The following is a 20,961-nucleotide window of genomic DNA, read 5'->3' on the forward strand; positions in this document are numbered from 1 at the left end:
TATTAGTGACTGATTTTACGACTTCATATAAGCGTTCAAGTAAATGATCATCAAGGCTCAATGTAGGCGCATAGGCCTGTATCACTTTTATCTTGTACGTTTGGTAAACCTAATTATGATACCTGCCACCCTTTCACTGATTCTATAGTATTCCTTTATATTGCGAGAAATATTCTTGTGTATAAAAAACCCCACTCCTAGTTCTTTTCTGTCAACTAATCTGCCAGAATGCAGCCCCAGATGATTGAGTCATATGTGATGTTTAACGTCTCGAAACCACCATATGATTATAATAAACGCCGTATGTGGAGGGCTCTGGAAATGTTTACCACCTGGAGTTCTCTAACTTGCGCCCAAAGCTTAGCACACGGGCCTGCAGCATTTTCGCCTACATCGAAAATGCAGCCGCCACAGCCAGGATTCAATCCCGTGACTTGCGGGTCAGCAGCCGAGTACCTTAGTCACTAGACCCCCGAGGCCGGGCTACAATTCAGCCCCAGAATATATGCCCTTCAGTGGCTGCGCGTACAATTGTACACATCAACGGCAGAGGCAGGTAATGTGCCACGTCTTTCTTCAAATGGCTTGAAACGTAATGCTAAGATTTGTGCAGGCTTCCTCAACAAGGGACGTAGCCGGGGAGGGGGGTTATTGGGGGGATTCAAACTTTCCCCTCTCGGGAACGTTTTGATTTTGCTTGCGTATAGATACACGCACACCTAGAAAAACTCGCACGATGATGCATAAATATAGTTTAATCCCCAACCCCCGAAGATATTGCTGGCTACGCACCTGTCTCTAACGGATGAGTAGCGGTCATGCGACATCACTGTGATGCGTATACTGGTGCCGAGGGTCACTTTGCTAGAGACAATAACATGTTCGACGATCGTCATACGTACCGCGTTCCAGGACTTTGCACACTTCAATGTTATTTTCCTTTGCTCGAAACAGATACAACCGAAAAAGAAACAAAGTGGGCATGCATTTTGAGCTGGATATATTGTTATTTTATGCAAGAATTACAGCTACTTGATTGCCGAATGGTTATTTATTTATACGCTAAATAACATTTATTACTAAAACACGCAAAACAATACAATGTTTCATTGGGTTTCTGGGAATGTAGCAGTGAGTGCGTTAGAATTGAGCTACGTGACTTTGACACATTTGCAAACAGAGCATCGCAATTTGCGCCGGGAGTAGCGACACTTTTCATGCCCGTGTTGCTCTGCTCCCTTTCATGTGCGAAGAGAAGGCAGCACGATTTCGTAAACAACAGCACGTGTAACCTTTTCGTGCGAAGAGCGTGTTGTGCGTTACACAACAATGCATTCATCATCCCCGCCTTCGTCTCTTCGCTATTTTCGTCCTCTCGCGCGTCTCTTGGCTGGCTTTCGCTAATGTTTGCGTCTACGTATTTACTTTGTTTACTTCGCGGCTTTCTTTCCCCACCCGTTTCTTGTTTATCGAAGGTGTGTTGACACTGCGGGCTTAATGAGAGCACGTTCGTCCACCACCGTTCTCTGCGCGTGCGTTGGCTGCCGTGAATTGAGCAAGTGCGTATTGACAAAAAAAATGTGTTCTTTAACCGTAACGCGATAATGCCTGCACAATAGCCCAAACACTTCTTGTTTCAGTTTTTTGCCTGTAAGTTGTCGTCCAAGTTTTCTCGCAAGTGATGAGTCGGTGTAGTATGAAACGTTGTCTACGTAGAGAGCCTTACATGGCGTAGCAAGGTACCCATTAATATCATAATTATAACAACAAATTTTGTCTTTATTTTTCCTATACAACGAAGGCGAAAGTAACAACACGTCAAAATTACAAAATTGTAGCATAAGTGCGCTTAGGGCCCAAGATAGGACATATGAGCTGCATACGTGGCAAAGAAAAAAAACGCAGTCAACAATCAAAATGTTAACCTTGCGACCCAATTAAGCGCTGACGCTTCTTCTCGAAGACACCATAATCAGTTCTACATTTATTTAGTATGTGTATTGTGCTGCCGTTGTTTTCGGGACGCTAATCGGATCAGTTTTTTTATCGATTTCTCCACAGTAGCCTACTAGTGCGATTGCATAGAGATGTTCATGCCTTGCTGAGATGTAATTGGGGGAAGGCGGGGGGCGTCGAGATATGATGAAATTCGAACTTGCAGAATATGGGCGTGCTGGGTCACGGCTAATATGCGCCGCATAGAAGTGTTGATTTGTTTTTGAAATAATTTTGAGTGTTCACAAACTTAGCAACAGCTGCGCAGTGGATCTGCCAGTCCCACATATAATCGTAACAGTTTTGCGATAGCGCCACGGTTATAATGAACGACGACGCGGAGCACCCTGTCTGTAGCCTATACAGCATAAAGGCTCGCACAGACGTGTTGAAATTCTACAGCTTCAAATCACTAGTACAGCTATTAAGCAGAAGCCTAATCAATTACCAAAGCCATCTGCAATCTCAAAAGTGTGGGGTAAACTGAAGCTGAAGCGCGTTTCACTAAATGCCGTAATGAAACGATATCGCAACGTCTCTTAGATCGTTCAATGAACACGACCAGAACGACGCGGGTGGCCGCTGTGGTCGCATTTCGATGGTGACGAAATTCTGGAGGATCGAGCATTGCACGATGTCAGTTCACGTTAAAGAACATCAGATGGGCGAAGATATTCGGAGACCTCCACTAAATACGGCGTCTCTCATGTAGGCTTAGTCGCTTTGGGTCGTTTAACCCCGCAGTCAAACCAACGTAAAACAATGCGAACCCAATACGTATTACTTTGTTTGATGTGTTCTTCGTTTACTGCGGTAGATCAGTAGTTAGACAATGCTTGGCTGCTTATCCGAAGCTCGCGGGTTCAACCACGGCCATGACGGCCGCATTTCTATGGAGGTGAAATGTATAGTGGCCCGTGTACTGTGTGATTTCACTTCACGGTCTGTCTGGTGTCTGAACACCAGACAGACCAAGCTATCAGGACACCTTCACTACGGCGTCTCTCATAATCATATCATGCTTTTGGGACGTAAAATCTCAAATTATTATTAACAAGGAAAAGAAACACATACCGATGCCAAGGAAAGAGTAGAACATGTTCATAGAAGTCATTTTTAATGTAAATGTGAAGAAAAAAATTGGCTGGTAGCTGGCCAGTAATCTCTTCCATACTGCCTGAAAACATCAGGCCTGCTTAAACGAGACCCTCGCTATAAATGAAGGAAAGAAATGTAAATTTAAGGGTTCGCTTTTCTTATTACACATAACATTAATGAGAGCTAGCAGACAATGATGGCCATAGGCATACCCCATGCTTTCCTATGAGAAAGCATGTTACTAGAAGTAATTATTATTCTTGGCATTTATAATAAATATTACTTCTGATAACATAACTTACACTTTCTTTGGCATCATTGTCTGTCAGTTCTCATTATTATTGTGTTTTAGAAAGAAAACGAGCCCTTCAATTTACAGATAATATTAATGTGTTTTTCGGCGTGGAGGGCCAGACCACTAATTGTGGCACCATTATTGAACACCTTTTGCCACAAACCACGTAAATTTCACATGGGCAGGAGTTCAAGAGAAATGGTGATAGCACGCTAGTCGCAAAGCAGAGCCTCTGTTGTGAGAAATGAAGTAAGACCGCCTGGTATTGTTGCCTGCATCAGATGATTGGCGTCTTTCATTTTCCTCCCCAAAGGCACTCCCTACCCCCCCTCCTTCCACCAACCTCAAACATTCCGATATTCAATTCATATATATGTTGTGGTTCTGGGCGAGCAGTTAATTGCACGTCGTTATTTACAGCCTAACAAAGGGAGCCTGCCGCGCGATGCCCAGCACAATAAAAGACGCTTTACGGTGCAAGCTCCTAAGTCTGTCTTTACAGTCTGCACAAAAGCTTTTCGAGTACATTCGCCAGCGCTCTCGGACATACTAAGGTTGATTACCGTAACGTAATTTAACAAAATTGATTTAGAGGTAAAAACATCAGTTTTTGCTGCTTATTTTGCGCACGTTCTTTATGTATAGGTACAATCTTGATTTTATTATGAAGGAGGGGGGAAATGGAGAAAAACCATATTAACGTCAAGAGTAAAACTACTTCTCAGAAACTTTTTTTTTTGCCATTCACGAGAAGATTTCAATGGCGCACGTGCTTCATTTTCTCAACAAGTTAGGTTTAACGAGCCTTGATGTCTTGTTCAAGGGATCTTGCTCACATTCTTCTTCAACCGGTCACTTTCGGTGCTGAAGTGTTGCATTCCCTTTGAATGAAGACGTGCGTGTGTGCTGCGTTCATACTTCTGCACCTGCTTTTTTTTCCCTTGCGAATCTCACAGCTGCTGGTAATGGTAATTACGAGGCATTTTCATCACATTAACTGAGTCATTTCATCAGATTCAAAGGCAAAAACTCTTTGAAAAGAAACGAGCCTAAATATTGAAGAGACTGCCTTCGCTGCCTTTCAGGGGAGGAGAGTGAGAATTTATTAGAAGGCAGATAGGTCGGCATGAGCTAGTTTGCTTTAGCCTGCTACTCTACACAGGGGATAAAGGAAGGAGGAAGGAAAAAGGGATGAAGGATGATGATGAAGACAAGAAAAGGTGGTGCGTATGCACAGTAGCCACTTAGCATAGTACCCTACAGTCTAGTATCTAGTCCAGTACTTTTGATAAAGTCTAAAACAGCCTTTGTAGCAGTTTCTAACAATGTTTGGTCGTTCATTTCTGACAATATATGTGACTTTCACTCGATGGCGTTCGTCCCATGCCTGCCAACGTTGAAGTTAACATTTTTCTTTGCGCCACATATAATGTACAGTCACAAAATATGTGAGCTAAAGTTTCGCGCACTTGGCAGCCCTCACAGTTTGGGCTGTCTGCATGGCCGATTAGGTGGGTGTAGTGACGAGTGAAGGCGACGCCCAGGCGAATCCTGTGCAGTTTATTGGCATGTCTTCGGCTGATTTTGAGTTAACACGAAACACATAGGTAACCAGCTAATATGCTTCAACAAAACTACGGTAGTAAACCTTCTACTTAGTGCGCCGACCTTCTGTGTGACAACGGGAAACTTCCGGCGAGCCTTCAGGGCAGTCAGTAAGGGCACCACGATTTTTAAATAATTCTGATTGCGGCGGTATGAAAGCGTGGTGCTGCTATGCGCGTCATCAGCGCGGATCACAATGCAGTGACATTCTCGATTATGATAAAAACTTCGAAAGCCTCATCGAACGCGAAAACTGACCGTCAGCTACGGCGTCCAGCGGCATCGGGAACAGCACGAATTTGCGTAAATTCATTCTCACACAATGACGTCATCACACAAAGATACAGATCACCAAAACGTGTGATGTCATTTTCACGACACTGTGACGTCACGTCACATCATTGTCACGCCATCATATGATATCGAAGCTTGGTCATAGGCGAGTCGATCATGGAGGCAATGCTAAATGCTCGTTAGGTGTTGGAAACACTTGGAGGGGGGCGGAGCAGGATCAGTTAATCGATTGAGAATGAGAAGCATGGCTTTGCGCCCTCGAGTCGCCTTAGGCGAATGTATAACACATCCGGTGGGCTTTGCAAGCATCTTATGTTGCATTAAATGACAATATGTGGAAATTGGAAGCTCGCAATGCGAAAAAATGGGGGCGCTTGAGCATTGCTTCCAAGAGAAGAACGAGATAGCGAGATTGGACCTCGTGCACATCATCTTCTGAACTGTTTGCCTGGCTGGGCTCCTGGTGAACGCCTTAACCGAACCAAGCTATGCGTGGAACATTAAGCGTTTCGATTTATACACCTGAAGCACACAAGTTGTGAAGTGCGCCCTACGCCATAAGTGCTCCTTTGCGAATCGGGAAACGGCCCCACTACACGTCCGTAGGGCAACACGTGAAGCTACGCAGCAGTTCGCTTTGGTGATGCTTTTACTGCTGACGATAATTAATTATACCTGAGCGCTTTGTAATGAGTGGACCTTTAAAAGACCCGCTCGTTGCTCATTTCACAGATTTTGATGCCTGGCGCGATTTCACGTTCCCGCCATGCAATGTATGAGGCGTTAAGCAGACTACTTACGCTACACGACATTCATAAAGTTTTTTTTTTTCAAACTAGTTTTAAGATATGCCCTGGCTTTGTGGTAGAACACGTGTTTGCCCCTCAAATGACGACCTAGTTTTGTTACTTTCCCATTGAATATATATATATATATATATATATATATATATATATATATATATATATATATATATATATATATATATAACCTGCCCACGGCAAGTAGTTATCTTTGCACCCACTTTTCTTTCTTCACATTTACATTACCATTTGGTCTGATAGCTTCCCCTATACTTAGAAATGCTTCGTACTCTTTCCCCCGAGCCAAACACAGTAGGAGTAAAGGGAAAGGGCAAATGCGCAAACGGGGTGTGGGTGAGGCGGGTGCCACCATGACAAACAGTGGGAGTCAGAGCAAAGTGACGAGCGACCGGACAGACACATGGACAAGAAAAAAGTACGACACAGTTGTCTTGTCCTCGTGCTGATAGTATGATGTCATGTATTTCCAACAATCCTAAGCCGCTACTCCAGAGAGAAGAGGTATTCCGTGAATAAAAAGAAAAAGCGGCGGGAATAGGGTGGCAGTCAGATATTTCGCTGAATGATGGTTGTCAGGGGAAGTACCACTAAACAATATAGCAGGAAACTTTTAGGGGCACCTGCATTCAGCTTCAGATAAAAGAGCATTGCGATATTTGGAAATATCTACATCAGAGCATTGCTGTACATACATCGCAAAGGTGAATTGCGTTTATGCGCCGTTAGAGAACAAGAGGTCATCTAGCAGAACAAGAGGTCATCTAAGACATCAGTTGGAAGTCAGTGTTCCCCAAGCTATAATCATGGTATGCGTCCAAGTTAGCAATATTGCTTGTTTCATTCCCCCATCACTCCGTTCCTTCTCGGGCTGGTGTAGCTGCACGCTTCGCAAACCTCACTTGGCGTAAGCATGGCGGCGCTGTTATTCACTGAAGCTACGGTTCCGTTCGTGACATTGAATCGCTACATTTTTGAGCGTGAACAGTCAGATAAAAACTGCGCAGTCTTGGAGCGCGTCCTTTTGATCAGACGCTTTAGAGAAACCAATCCGTAGACCTCAACTGCAGTGGGCCTTACAGTGCATCGTAGTTTCGGCCCGTAAAACCCCAGCAATTATTACAGGGATGCCAAACTCTCATATCAAAGCAATTACGATTATTTTGTTCGTTTTCTTCAATTGTGGAGAACTTACAGGCCAAAGCTATAGTCTTATTTCGAGATGCACCTATAGTTGTCGGAGAACACTTTATCAATCTAAACCAATTCGTTGCTTCCTTTTGGTGAACCTTTATCAATATGAGCTTGGTCCCTCATAGCGAAATATTACTTTTCGCAGCCTCACTAACAGGGTAAATTGAGTCCCGCCTGCGGCAGCTGCATTTCCGATGGAGGCGGAAATGTTGTAGGCCCGTGTGCTCAGATTTGGGTGCACGTTAAAGAACCCCAGGTGGTCGAAATTTCCGCAGCCCTCCACTACGGCGTCTTTCATAATCATATCGTGGTTTGGGGACGTTAAACCCCACAAATCAATCAACCCTCCACTACGGCGTCTCTCATAATCAAATGGTGGTTTTGGGACGTTAAACCCCACATATCAATCAACAGGGTAAATCTAAATGTCTTTAATTGTGACTAAAGCGATCGCATGCCTCCCGAAAACCGTGTGGCGATAACACGACCATGTGACTGCGACTATGTGAGTGATGGATGGATGGACGAACTGAAAAAAAAATCAGTCGCATCTAGCGCTATAAAGCCTAGTTCACACTGAAACATCCGCTTTCTACAGCGACCGAAATTCCTCTGCCGCCGAAACGCAGCGTCGTTCGCACTGGACGCACCCCGCGCCGCCGAATATGCCATCTACTACGGGGCGAACGCGGGACGGATGCGCTGTCACCCGGTTGTTGTCGCGGCTCGCAAACGCCACTACGCTATCCGGTGGTGTATACTTCGACGATCCTTGGACGCAACAAGCAAGAAAAGACAGTACTGCTTACTTTGCTGGCAAGTGGCTGTCTTGTAATGCTCGAAGAGCAGAAAAAACCACCGACGCCAGCGGCGTTGGTGGGTTCGTTTTTCTCTGCAAGACCGCAACAAGCTCGGTCATGCCAACAGCAAGCTCGGTCACCTCTTCCACGAAATACGGATGCGAAGTAGGCACAGAGTAGGTTAAACTCCCGTTGGTTTCAACGTTCAGTTATGTGCACTGCGGCATAACAAGTGAGTATGGCTTGGCCGCCATTTTTCAAAATTCCTTGACTAGCTCTCCTATTGGTCTGCGGTGATCGATTCGGCGGCAGACGCCGCAAAAATCGGTCCGAGAGTGATCGGCGCGGAGACGGCCCTTTCGGCGGATCTCGCCGCCGCCGAACCGGATTGGGAGCACTTTCGGCGGCCGGAATGCTCAGTGAGAACGCGGCCTAAGACAGCGCTAGCGATACCAAGGGACAAAACAAAGAAATACGACACGCAGAGAGTGTGTATGCGTCTCTAATATTAAATGTGAAGCATTTCCTTGCTTACGACACACACTTTTCGCATCTATCTATCTATCTATCTATCTATCTATCTATCTATCTATCTATCTATCTATCTATCTATCTATCTATCTATCTATCTATCTATCTATCTATCTATCTAAACATCTGGAAGCTGTTGTGATCACCCCCTTAACATGAACGAAAATTAGTACGGCAGGGTAAAATTATTTGAAGAATATGACTAGGTGGTCGTGCACGACATGAATAATTTGACAATCCCGTCGCGTACGTCGTCAAACCCTTTCCGCCAGACACGTGAGGCGAAAACCCATATACCACGCGCGGGTATGTGCCATAGGTGCTTGACAGTTTATATCTACCCATGATCGGTAATAACAAACTTTTGTAGTTATAACGCGAAAGCGTCAAGAAAAACGTTGACATCGGCAGTGTTCACCAGGCAAATGCAGAGCATAGAGACCAGGGACCCAGAAGAAATCGAACCCAAGTATTCTGCATGGCAATCAATCATTCTATACACTGCAGCCATGCCAGCTCTCGATACTGCTTTGGAAAAAGACATTCAGGTGTAATGCTGGTGAAACGTTCATAGTGGTTGCAATGCTGAATACCCAATTTTATAAACAGTACATATGTGCTCCTATGATACACCCGTCATGTCGGGTTAACGTGTATTAGAGTTAAGCGCAATTCACTGGAGTTAATTTGCGTACCAGTGTTCAGGGCTACCATTCTCGCGAGCACAAGCGCTACATATCAAGTTACCGCTTCTGATGCAGCCAAGGCTCGTGTCGCTATTGGCATTGTTAACGAAGTGTAAGCAACTGCTTATATAAAGAATACGCAACTTTTGAACGTATGTCTATGCGTACAGCATTTTTACATATATTGAGCGTCATTTCGTAACGTTTCGGTAACTACAACGCAGCCACCGTCTCTCCGCAGGCTTTGCTTAACATCAATTCCCAAGGTACGTGGGATCGGCCGAGTTTTTAAATATCTGTGGTTTTTAATAAAACAACCACAACATGATCATACGAGACGCTGCAGTGGAGGAGGGCTCCCAAAATTTCGACCATCTGGTGTTCGTTGGTGTGCAATGACATCGCACAGCAATCGGACGTCTAGCATTTCACCTCCGCCTAAGTCACCGCCGTGGCCGGGGTCGAACGCGTGACCTTCGGACCAGCAGCCGAGCACACTGCTCTACCAGGGCAGGGGTGAATGCCTCTGGAAATTACGTCGAGATGCGTGTCGCGACACTGACGCACAACGTTGCAGTTGGGCCTGTTATGTCCTCAGTTTTGGGCTATGCATACGCAATTCAGCAGATCGTAAACCTCTTTTGGGGAGCCTCACACTATTTTTCAAGGGTTGACTTGCTGGTTGCTTCTCTTTGCTACGTTGGTAGTATTGTGACTCATAGGAGGAAGATGAATAAACTTTATTATAAGAAACCAGCAGGTTTAAGTGGCTGGGCCCTCGGCCTCCCATGAGAGAACGTCAAGGGCTTGCCTCGACGCCGCCTCACGGGTGTGCTCGGTCGCCCAGGATTGGTCGTCAAGAGCGGGGGCTCCGCACTCGTATAACAGAATAACCTACTCAGGGTTCCGCGAATTGCACAATATGAGGAACCGCTGACCTGAGCATACTGCAGCAGGGAGCAGTACGTGCCTCGAAAAGAACGGTGTACACTACCATGTAAAAGCGGGGATCCACTAAAAGCATCCATGGAAGAAGCCAGGGACACGGGGTATTTCCTTCAGCTGTAGTACCGTCATAAACGGAACAAAGTTTGCGTGGTGCTGGAACAACAGCGGCCTTCGAAAGACGAGAGACAGGCAAAATCTCCCCCCCCCCCCTACACACACACAAAGACAACGACGAAAAAGCACGCACACTGACCTGCTAACTGCCGTGTTACGATTGCATCAGAAGGGACAATTGGGCGTGTTGGTACACTTCCATCTTAAACGAATATTAGTGCGACAAAAACAGGGACGGGAAAGAAAAGACAAACATCAGCCAGTCTTCCCTAACACTATCTGGTGCAGAAGTTTCTTATCTCACAGATAGCGTGCACGTTTCATTGGCCACAGCGATTTATAGAGTTTTGTCATTTTGACCGTGCACGGTGGTTCTTTTCTTGTCTTTGCTTTTTCAGATGTTATATATTCCGCTTCTTTTAGGAACAGCGCTGTTGTTTGTCTTTTCTTTCCCGTCCTTGTTTTCGTCACGCTAATATTCGTTTAAGATGTGTTACGATTGATTTGATTTCATTGATATAAGTGTTTAACATCCCAAAACCAATATATGATTATGACAGACGCCGTAGTGCAGGGCTCCGGAAATTTCGGCCGCCTGAGGTCCTGCACCCAAATCTGAGCCCACGGTACTACAGCATTGTCGCCTCCATCGACAATGCAATGCAGCCACCGCGCAGTGGCGATTCGACCCCGCGACCTGCGGTTGGCCGCTGGTGCGTGACTGTTTAATATTGTCTTTGATGCGAGCGCTGTTCTCTTCCAACGTGCTGTATACGATGAAGCACCGTTGAAATATCCATCCTACTTTAGTTCAGTGCTGCACTTCATTGATTAATCGATATCATCTATTAGCGGCATGAAAAAGCAGACCACACCAATAAAAAGAAGCACGTTCACTCGTTTTCTTGATATTCTATCAGTGCGGTAGCCCTCTTCCTATTACACTTTTCGTCGTGCCTCGTGATGAGATGGCTTTTCCAATACTCATCGCAAGCGGCTAAATAATAGCAACGCTCACAGCAGTCATGGTAAACGCTGTTTCAATCCTAAAGTAGCTGGGTAATTTTTATTTGTGTGTGTGTGAATGAACACAGACAACAACATCGAGCAGTGGCTAAGCTCGGCTAAGACAGGATATATGTAGCGTGAGCTAAGGCGGTGCCGCTAAACTCAACGTTTCACGCATGACACTTAGTACCGGCGTCAAATCCTTCCTGTTTCACAGTATTTCACACACGTCGCACACATGTGGAAACGAACTGTTTGCTAAGTTCATCCGAAAAGTCGGAGGCGCGCTTTCGGTAAGTTTCACCGTAAACTAAATCAATCAGCCTCAAGACGAAGCCGCTTTGCTAGAAGTTCCTGCCTTTGCTCCGGTGTCTCCGCAGCACGTTTAGCCTTTTTCCGTTCGTTCTTCCTACGTTCAACCCCTAATTGCCAGGCAGCTATTTCGGGATGCTTCTGCGCAGCGATTTCACTCTCCTTCTTGCAGACGCGACCAGAAAGCAGCGTGGCGCATGCACCACAGGGTACAACCAAAATCTGCCTGCCGCGGATATGACGTCCCTTTTCTAGAACGTGCAAACCAGTGAGGCAAGCGCGCAGGCAGTCACGAACTGCTCCTCGCGCATGCGCAACACGGCTCTCACACGTCACGCAAAACCGCTCTGGCTTGGCCACTGTAGATAACACTATATAAAGTTTGGATGCAGCTTCGACTGGTTTGACGTCGCGAAGGCTAATTAAACAGCGGAGCTGGTGGGAAGCGTCCCATCACTCCTGTTCAGCACATGTGCAGTTGTCTTCATGTGCGCTATTCCAGGTGCAGGCAGATGCAAGCTTTCCTTTGGCCAGAAGACGCACACTTGACCAGTCAGTTTGGTGGCCTGTTTTCGCTTCGTCATTGCCGATAATTCCAGAACCAAATAGGTGGCCCTAGGTTTTCCAGTATGGCTGTCATCCAGTTTTCCTCTGCTTCACTCCCTCCTCAGCTTCGCCTTTGCCCTCCTCCTCTCCACGTCTCTTCGACTTTTGAACTCGCCACACTAAGCATCCCTCTCAACCTGTGCTCTCCCTCTCTTCTCGCTAGGCTCTCGCAGCTGGGCTAAAGACGAGGATCGTCAGGGGGCTTTCATCTACCATCTCTCTGTTTAAAAAATGATACAGGCTGTGCTACTGCACAAACAAGGGGGTTAATGAGCAGAAGGCTTAGAAGTTAGACGCCAGACTCAAGTGCTTCGAAGGAAAATGTAAACATGCTTTCTTTTTTTACACACTTAATCTAGGTTAGGTAGCTTTATTTGTACGTACGAACTCAATATATGCAAAGCCACAACAATAACTTGGGCTGCTTCCTTTGTCGAAACGTTGAGGTGTCACGTTGCACAGATGTCTTCTAGACGCGTTCCATCATTTGATCCCAAAGCTGGACGCAACCGGGAAGGTGGTACTGACAGTTAGGGTGTCAATGGCTTTGAAAATCTAGTTGCCTACATAGGTGTCACAGTAAGAAATAAGTAGCTTTACAGGCAACATAGTTCGTGATCACCTGCAGCGCCGGCTGAAAATCCCCGTTTCCGTAAACCGTCTGTTGTGAGTGGCCCATCTGCAATGTTTTGTCGCACGTGAGCTCAGAAATCACGAGCCTATTCGACGGGGCTCTGTCGCTGGTCCACTCAACGGGGCACTACGATGCACTGTCACCTATCGGTTCTACACAGAACCAATCCTGCGGTCGTGGCAACAGTACAGCTTCGCTTACAAATACTCGCCACCATTTCATCACTCTCGTTTGCTTTTGAGCAGTCAAAATCACAAACTCTACACAGGGGGAAGTGCTAGATTGCACTGCCTCGCTAAAGTTCAATGTTGCTCGCCAAGCATTCGAAGGCCTTGAAATCACTTCGGGACCCTGTCCATCACTTCTGTCTAACACTAGCGGTGATTACAGTAAATGAAAAATGACCAAAGAGAAAAAAAAACTTTTGTCTACTCTGGTGTGGGTCTGGATAACATAAATAATTAAAATGTGAGAGCTATTCAGCCGTGAACACACAGCAAGGTTCACCTTCCCAGTGAATGTTGCGCCCCGGATGGCACAATGCGTGCTATAAACCTAGCCACGTGTTAAAGCTTATACCTAAGTAAATAGAGCAAACACGAAACTTTTTATTCGTTAGAGTGAAAACACTTGAGTGCGAATTGCGACTATCTTCTACCAGTAAGCGTATTATTGAAATGCTTTCGCAAGCAGTGCGAAAAATTACTTTGAATGGAAGCATGATAAACGAAACATTGCATTTGGAGCTAAAAAGGACGTTTCAATAAGTAATTTTGAAGGGAGGGAAAGTAGGACATTCATTTACGATACATGCATTCTTGCGAACCCACCCACAATCTAGTACCAGTCAAGAAACAACATGGGCTTCCTTTAGGTGTAAACATGTGACGAAAAATAGAAGAACCCCTTATCGATGCTCATAATCGCACATTTAAAACACTTTTGTGCAGATTATTGTTCTATCAAAATATTTTAATGCGCCATTGCTGGTATTTCAGCATAGTAATACGCAATGAGCCAAATAAATCGCACAGGCAACCATACATGAATCTATTGGCACGGTACCAAATTGTGAAAACTGCACATATTTGCGAGATTGAATAATAATAAAAACTTGCCTGTAACTATAGGGCTTTAAGCACACAACTTTGAAAGTTTAGGAACTAGCTTATGCGAATTGTTTACACTCTCATCGATTACCAATTTGTTAGGTGGAAAATGTCACGTGTAAGTGGCACGCTGACAGACCCAGAAGCAACAAATCTGTCAATAAATTCTTGTAGATACAAAGAACGATGATATGATGAACGGTCAGTCAAACAAATCAGCCTGGTCTCTCAAGTTCTCCACCAGTTGAGGTCGAAGCGAGAAGCTGGAGCCTCGCGTACAGCGCGCGTTAACGAACACCAAATGGTCGAAATTTCCGGAGCCCTCCACTGCGACGTGCCCCGTAATTACGACGTGGTTCTCAAACGCGAAACCCTACAGTGTATCGGAAGTTCATAAGTGAACGAACGATGCCCCTTCAAGAGAGTTTAGACAAAAAGGTGTTTAAAGAAGGAGAGTAATGAGGTAAATACCTGACGGTGGCTTCTTTGGAAAAATAACCGAGTAGCTCTGCAGCACAAACTGATGGATAAATGGTGCAAGGGCATGTCGAAAAACGGTTTCGCTTCCGTTGCGACACGCCATACTGAAAGCGGCTTTCTGCAGTCGCCCGCCGCGGGTTATCACTGATAAATCTCGCTGCGTGTGATGGTAAGAAATGCCGACTCATTCAGCTACCGCCGCCGGCCTCACCGGCGCGGAATAGCGCCTCGAGCAGCTGCTGTCTGGGAATCCGATGTTTGTGCACGTGTAGCGGCGTTTCGGCGGCTGCCGATAGCTTCCTTCTACTAACCAAAAAAAAAAAGGAAAATGTAGCCGCACAGCACGACGATTTCGTGCAGTAACGACAGCAAGGACAAGTGAGGTCGCGTATGGAGAAACGGGTGCAACCCGTCTGAGGAGTGGCGGGAGACAGCGTGTCAAGTCACGGTGCTAGCAGCCCTCGCAACTACCAACATAGACCAATTGCTTAATACAATTGAAGTTCCGGAAACCAGCAGCAGCCCGACTGGTATGACAATCACGACATTAAAACACAAAAGCTGTATGAAGCGTATAAGAGAAGCCACTTTGTGTATACTTATTTTATATTACGCATAGAACTGTCAAATAGACGACAGAGGTTCAAACGTCAGGTAACCTTTTAATGAGAAAGAGCCATCAACTCCGTGAGGTGAGAAGGTCAGTGCAGCTTAGAAGCCACGCCAATGTCCACCGCCGTCACGGGCGCCGTTTATCGTGGAAGCGCGTGAAGCACTTGAAGAAGTCCTTGGTGCAGCTCATGATGTGGCAATGGAACTCGAGCCGATCCTCATCCGACAGGCGGCGCATATAGTTGGCAATGATATTGCCGAACTGGTCGCACTCGTCGTAGTAGCCGGCCGCGGCTGGACTGAGGGACTGCAGGGACGGCAAGCTTTCGACTTGAGGCACAACGCTGTTGTCGATGCTGCTGCTGCTAGACGGGGCCACAGGGAGAAGTGGCTTGACGTCGAGGCTTGTCGAGGAGGGCCGAAATTTCTTCGCGGGAGTAGGATCTGACGGCGTGCCGATGATGTATTCGACGCCGTCAACCGTTTCGACCTCGTCGTTGGGCGCAGCCAGTGGCTCGGGAAGCACCGAGACGCTGTCAGGCAAGGTGCTCTGGTCGTCAGGTTCCAACACGATCGCGTCGGCGTCCTCCAACAGAGCATCATCGCCCTCTTCGTCCATCTCGAGCTGCGCAGTGCGAGACAATGGAAATGTAAAAAAAAAAGATGTAGACGTCTGCACAAACTGATAGAAAGCACAGAGTAAAAGGAACATCAACTAAAAAAACTTCATGAAAAGCAAACTTTTACAAAAAAAGTTTGAATAAATTCGTCTGGAAAACGTGAACACCATGTAAGCTGTCTTTTTGCGAGAGAATAAGTTCGAAAGATGCGAGTAGCAGATAGCAGACACGTCCGCTCACATGCAGACAATAAGCGGCGCACGGGGAGAAGAGAATGCACATCGAACTCAAGCCTCTCTCGTTTAGTGCTCGAGCAGGTGTAGTACAAATGGAGTGAGGGCACCGATCCTATAGTGGACTTGTTAAAGGCTGTGGCGAGGGCATAATGGCAATGTCAACAACGTATAGCTAGACGACTGACCAGCTGTTCTTTCTCGAAGTGAAGCAGGGGACTAATGACGGCGGTCCGGAAGGGCTCCGAATGAACCCGCAGGAAGCTGAGGCAGTCGAAAAACTTCCACCGACCGGTATATTCCAGCTCCCCGGTTTTGGTCCGTCCAGTCTTGTCCTTCAACTCGTCGTAGTATTGCCGCCTCTTGATGCTGTACACGTACCGAAGGTTGTCTGCAATACAAGAAGCGGACATTCAGTAATATAGGCAGTAAATTCTGATGAAACTACTAGCGAAAAGAGGCGTGTGGCACATGCCGTACATGTCCACGAAGCGGATGTTATCGAGAAGTCTGTTCGCGAGCTTAGCACACTGCGACTCGTTATGCAGCCATTTGTCTTTCGAAACCAAACTATGTGTGTGGCAAACCTGTGGAAACGTGGCTCAAGATATGAGAAAAAGCATGAATACTTGACATATACTAGAAGGGCTGTGCCTGTAGTCCAGTGAAATGGTGTCAAAAACGCCTCCGAAAAACAAACAGAAAAGAAACGATAACGAATGACGCCCCGTGAATGGGGGAAACGCGATGCCTGGAGGCACGAAGAAAGGCGCACGAGCCCACGGACGCTCGTGACATACCAATGAGGGCTCAAAATATCGAGCCAGCGCTCATGTTCTCCGAGAGGCGTAGATCGTAAAGGGGTCAGAATATCGCGCTCAAAAGAAGAGTTATAGCTCACCACCAGTGAACGGCCCAAGCATGGGGAAGTGCTTCTGGAGGTGGATGGCGAATCGGTTCCAGAGTCGACGCTTAAGTCGCAGGTTCTTGAAGCTTTTCGAGTCATTCTTCCAGAGGCAGGGGTTGCTCTCGATGAGGGCGAACAGCTCGGCCAGAGACTCGTCGCTGTGAGCAGGCTTGACCGTGGCGAGCCGTTGCTCGGCGACGCCGGACACCGTCGCGCTGCTAGAGCACTGTTGCATTGAACGGTCGGGAAGACTCGGCGTCATCCTTGCGTCTACACTGGACACCAAACTGGAGCACGGACGACGTTTCTTACGCATTGCTTGCGAAGGGAAGCTCACCGCTGCTCTGACGAAGGACGCACCTGCCTCGAGCTTTTTCCTCGCTCGGTCGGGATTCGCGACGCAGCTCCGCGGCGTGGTCAATAGCTTCAAAAAATGATATCGCGGTCCCCTTATCACTGGCGTGCCGTGATCACAGCGAAGGCAGTCGATGGCCGTCGGGGTGAAATGACTTGGAGATGCGCGCTTCACTCGTGCTCGTCATTCGGCCGCTTTTTTTCGGGCTCTCATCCTCCTTTTTCTCGACACGAATTCCCTCTCCACCTTCTATCTCCATTAGATGCCACTACAGCTACGCATGCTTCGCACCACGGGTATATCTCACACTTCGGTGCGCCGTTTTTCGCTCGCGTCATTCGAAATCCCATGCGTCACCCGAACGGCGCGGTTCAAACCAGTGCGTCTCGGAGGACGGAGGTTAACTGCACGTATACGCAGAGACCTCCCTTTTTTCTTTGTTTAGTTTGAGAATGTGCCAGCGCTGTTTGATCAGGCTCTTTCGTGTTTAAATGCTTCGCGGGTGAAAGTCTTAGGCGCTCATACGCTTCTCGTGAAACTCAAAGCTGCGTTTATCAAGCTTGTAGCCGCGTGACTTAGTCCGGCTGAACACGAACTGTGCTCAGTTTCTCAAATACGTAATTACCTCCCCCTGCTTTCATTTCAGTGTACATCACGTGAACTGGCCAGAATATCTCTCAGAGGCCGAGTTAATTGGCAGTTCGATGAGCCGTGGTACTTAATATGGTAATCAAGTTGCGCCAGTAACCGAATCTAAGGCACCTTCTCAGTGGTTTCGAAAGTTTCAATGAAAAATGCGGGGAGGCTAGGGTGCTTATTCGCCCTCATTATTTTTCTCGACGTTAATAGCGGTGCGCCTGATACACTTTTTGATGGACCGGAAGATATTTTGAAAGGCTACGAGGCAATTATTCAGAAATGGAGTACTCAGTGACAAAGAATCAGAAAAACCTGACACACTTCATTGCCTAAAGCCCTAAGATGCTCGTCAAGATGACTTCGGTAGTTTGACGCAGACGACGGGGAGGACGTCTATTTTTCGTGAATAGGATGTAATTAATTGTTCTTGTGAATGTCCAGCACACATTACTAGATCATTGCAAAAGTTCGAATGATTTTGCGTACTGCTCAAACAGCTTCCGTACAATTCGCGTGATTCCATGCTTGCTCTTTTGATATGAGTACATATTATTTTTAACTTTCCTCACAGATTCGCCCCACTGCTGCTGCTAGTCGAAAGGCCAAGCTCTACCAACTCGCTGCTTCTCAGTAAAAATACACGCGGTCACAAATCAGGTAAGCGTAGTCATTGTATTTACTTCTCGTGCACTCAATTTCACCACGGTTACATAGCTATGTAAACCGTCATGTTGGTATGGTGGTGATATAATCGTGCTTGGCTGCTCACGTGTAACTTACGGGATCGAATCCCAGCCGCACTGCCACATTTGGGTGGAAACGAAATGCTGGAAGCTAGCAATAATTAGGCGAATGTTAAAGAAACCCAGGTGGCCGAAATTTCCAGAACTATGATCGTAATCATATGATAGTTGAGGAACGTAAAACCCCAACATGATTACAGAACCATGTAAAACCGGGAAAGGTGGGCCATCAATAGGGGCATAATATATTTACCAGGTGACAATACCCTACCGTAAAACTTCTAGTGTCACTTGTACAAGCTCACAGCCGTCATTTTTCTTGTGTTTCTCAGGAAAGTGTTTAGCACACCTGTTGAATATTTTTTAAAAATGATTGGAGGCGGGTGGAAGTGAGAAACAGTGCTTGTTACATGTAGTGGACGGGTTAACGAAGCCTTTAACAATCTTTAATGCTAGCACAATGATCTTGTTATTGCGAAACACTCACCTTGATCGCTTAGCAGCCATACAGCGTGGTAATTGGTTGCAGCAAATTTGAGATGGGCTGGCAAAAGTTGACATACACGACGAAGACACTACTGTCGTCATGCTTAACTCACACAGCGTTACGGTGCTACGGTTGCAAGGTCGAGTTTCGATGATGCCGGATTGCAAAAAAAAAACAAATCACAGCATATCCACGGAGGGAATGATGATGAGTGGGAAGAAGCTTCAAAGGGTTTTATCGGCAAACCGTGAATAATCCGCTGGCCGCGTCAATGCGTTTGTCTGTCTGTCTGTCTGTCTGTCTGTCTGTCTGTCTGTATGTCTGTCTGTCCGTCTGTCTGTCTGTTTGTCTGTCTGTATGTCTGCCCGTCCGTCCGTCCGTCCGTCTGTCTGTCTGTGTGTCTGTCTGTTTGTCTGTCTGTCTGTTTGTCTGTCCGTCCGTCCGTCTGTCTGTCGGTCGGTCGGTCGGTCTGTCTGTCCGTCCGTCCGTCTGTTTGTCTGTCTGTCTGTTTGTCTGTCTGTCCGTTATTTGTCTGTCTGTTCCTCTGTCTGTCTATCTGTCTGTTTATTCGTCTGTCTGTCTGTTTATCCGTCCGTTCATTTGTCTATCTGTGATGATATTGTGGAATCGGCACGTGATTTTTCATTTACGACTTCTGTATTCTAGGTAACTCTAGCTTCGGTGATCTAGCTCAAACAACTTGATCGTAATTGGTGATCAAACTTCAGCTTATTGTGATTCGGGGACTGGTGTTACTCCGCAAAGCGGATATCACGACTAGACCTGAACGATGTGAGTTGACATGATAGTGCCATAAACGTAAAATTTTTCCGGTGAGTGTTTTGTGAAAGCATGTTTGCATGCGTTCCGTAAAGGTGCTCAAACTATATGTCTTGTTCATGATGAAACAAACGCAAAAATACACACACTCAGAGAGGACACAGACAAGCGCTTACTAGCAACTGAAAATGTTATTTCGAAGCGAACACTAATAAACACGCCCAACTGGCAGTCATCTTATATATCTTGCGCTCTGGTAACACGGTAACGTGAAAAGTGCACGGAGAAGCTAAAAGCTTTCAATATTATTGTTATTATCATTTCAACGCTCCTGTTACATGGTGGGCGTGTGCGAATGCAAATGATATCGGTGTTGTTTTGAAGCGGCCTCCATGATCACTTTATGGAATCACTTGAAGAGCACTTTTGAAAACAAGTGATGTCTGCCATATTATAGTGCTGCAATTGGCAAGTTGTGCAATAACATGATTAACAAGCACCCCAAGGACGGATATAGATAATAAGGAAACAACGTGGGCCTGGTGCATTTATTCTCAATCGGAAATCACGAATGAACACGACGCTGGTGAGTTTTTTATCTCATCAATTTTACTCGTATATTTGTTCAAGAATCTACATAACACATCATGTTTCTTGTGATGTCTAGTTGCTTGGTTTTATTCCTACTGTGATTAGGAAAGAAAAGCTCGGTTAACATTTCCATATTTTACAGCTCACTCCAAGACATTTCTTCACACTTTCATCGCGCCCTTTCTTCCCCAGCTTATCCCACGGCAAAACACCCTTCTCGCCCAATGCTGGTAGGAGTGAACAAGACCAAAAGCATTTTCACGTCTACTTTCCTTTCTGGATTCCCCGAGATATGGACGCTATAGTATACAGATGAATGAAATTTTACTTAAACAACAATTGAAACCAGATCCATGAGTTGCTTCTTCAGTCTTCAGCGTAATGCCCTCGCATCCCCTAATGACGACCAGTGCGGCTGAATCCTCGCGTGGCAATATTGTTTCTATTCTCGCTGTCATCGTTCG

At 46.2% G+C, this 20,961-nt stretch overlaps 2 protein-coding genes across 2 annotated transcripts in view; one reads left to right on the plus strand and one right to left on the minus strand.

The window, feature by feature from the left end:
* LOC119177370 (neuropeptide F receptor-like) overlaps positions 1-20,961 on the plus strand; it is a 440,672-nt gene that overhangs the window by 71,348 nt on the left and 348,363 nt on the right. Inside the window, exon 2 of the mRNA XM_075876179.1 lies at positions 18,468-18,553. The gene's annotated coding sequence lies outside the window, so the exon portion shown is untranslated. The remainder of the gene's footprint in view (positions 1-18,467; positions 18,554-20,961) is intronic.
* On the minus strand, positions 15,173-17,334 carry LOC119175606 (uncharacterized). Its single transcript, XM_037426507.2, has 3 exons — positions 16,897-17,334; positions 16,184-16,386; positions 15,173-15,767 (listed from the first exon to the last, which is right to left on the minus strand). Exons 1-3 carry the CDS (start codon positions 17,216-17,218, stop codon positions 15,270-15,272), a joined length of 1,023 nt encoding a protein of 340 aa, XP_037282404.1. The 5' UTR covers positions 17,219-17,334; the 3' UTR covers positions 15,173-15,269.

This window comes from Rhipicephalus microplus, chromosome X, assembly GCF_043290135.1.
Source record: "Rhipicephalus microplus isolate Deutch F79 chromosome X, USDA_Rmic, whole genome shotgun sequence".
NCBI lineage: Eukaryota > Metazoa > Arthropoda > Arachnida > Ixodida > Ixodidae > Rhipicephalus > Rhipicephalus microplus.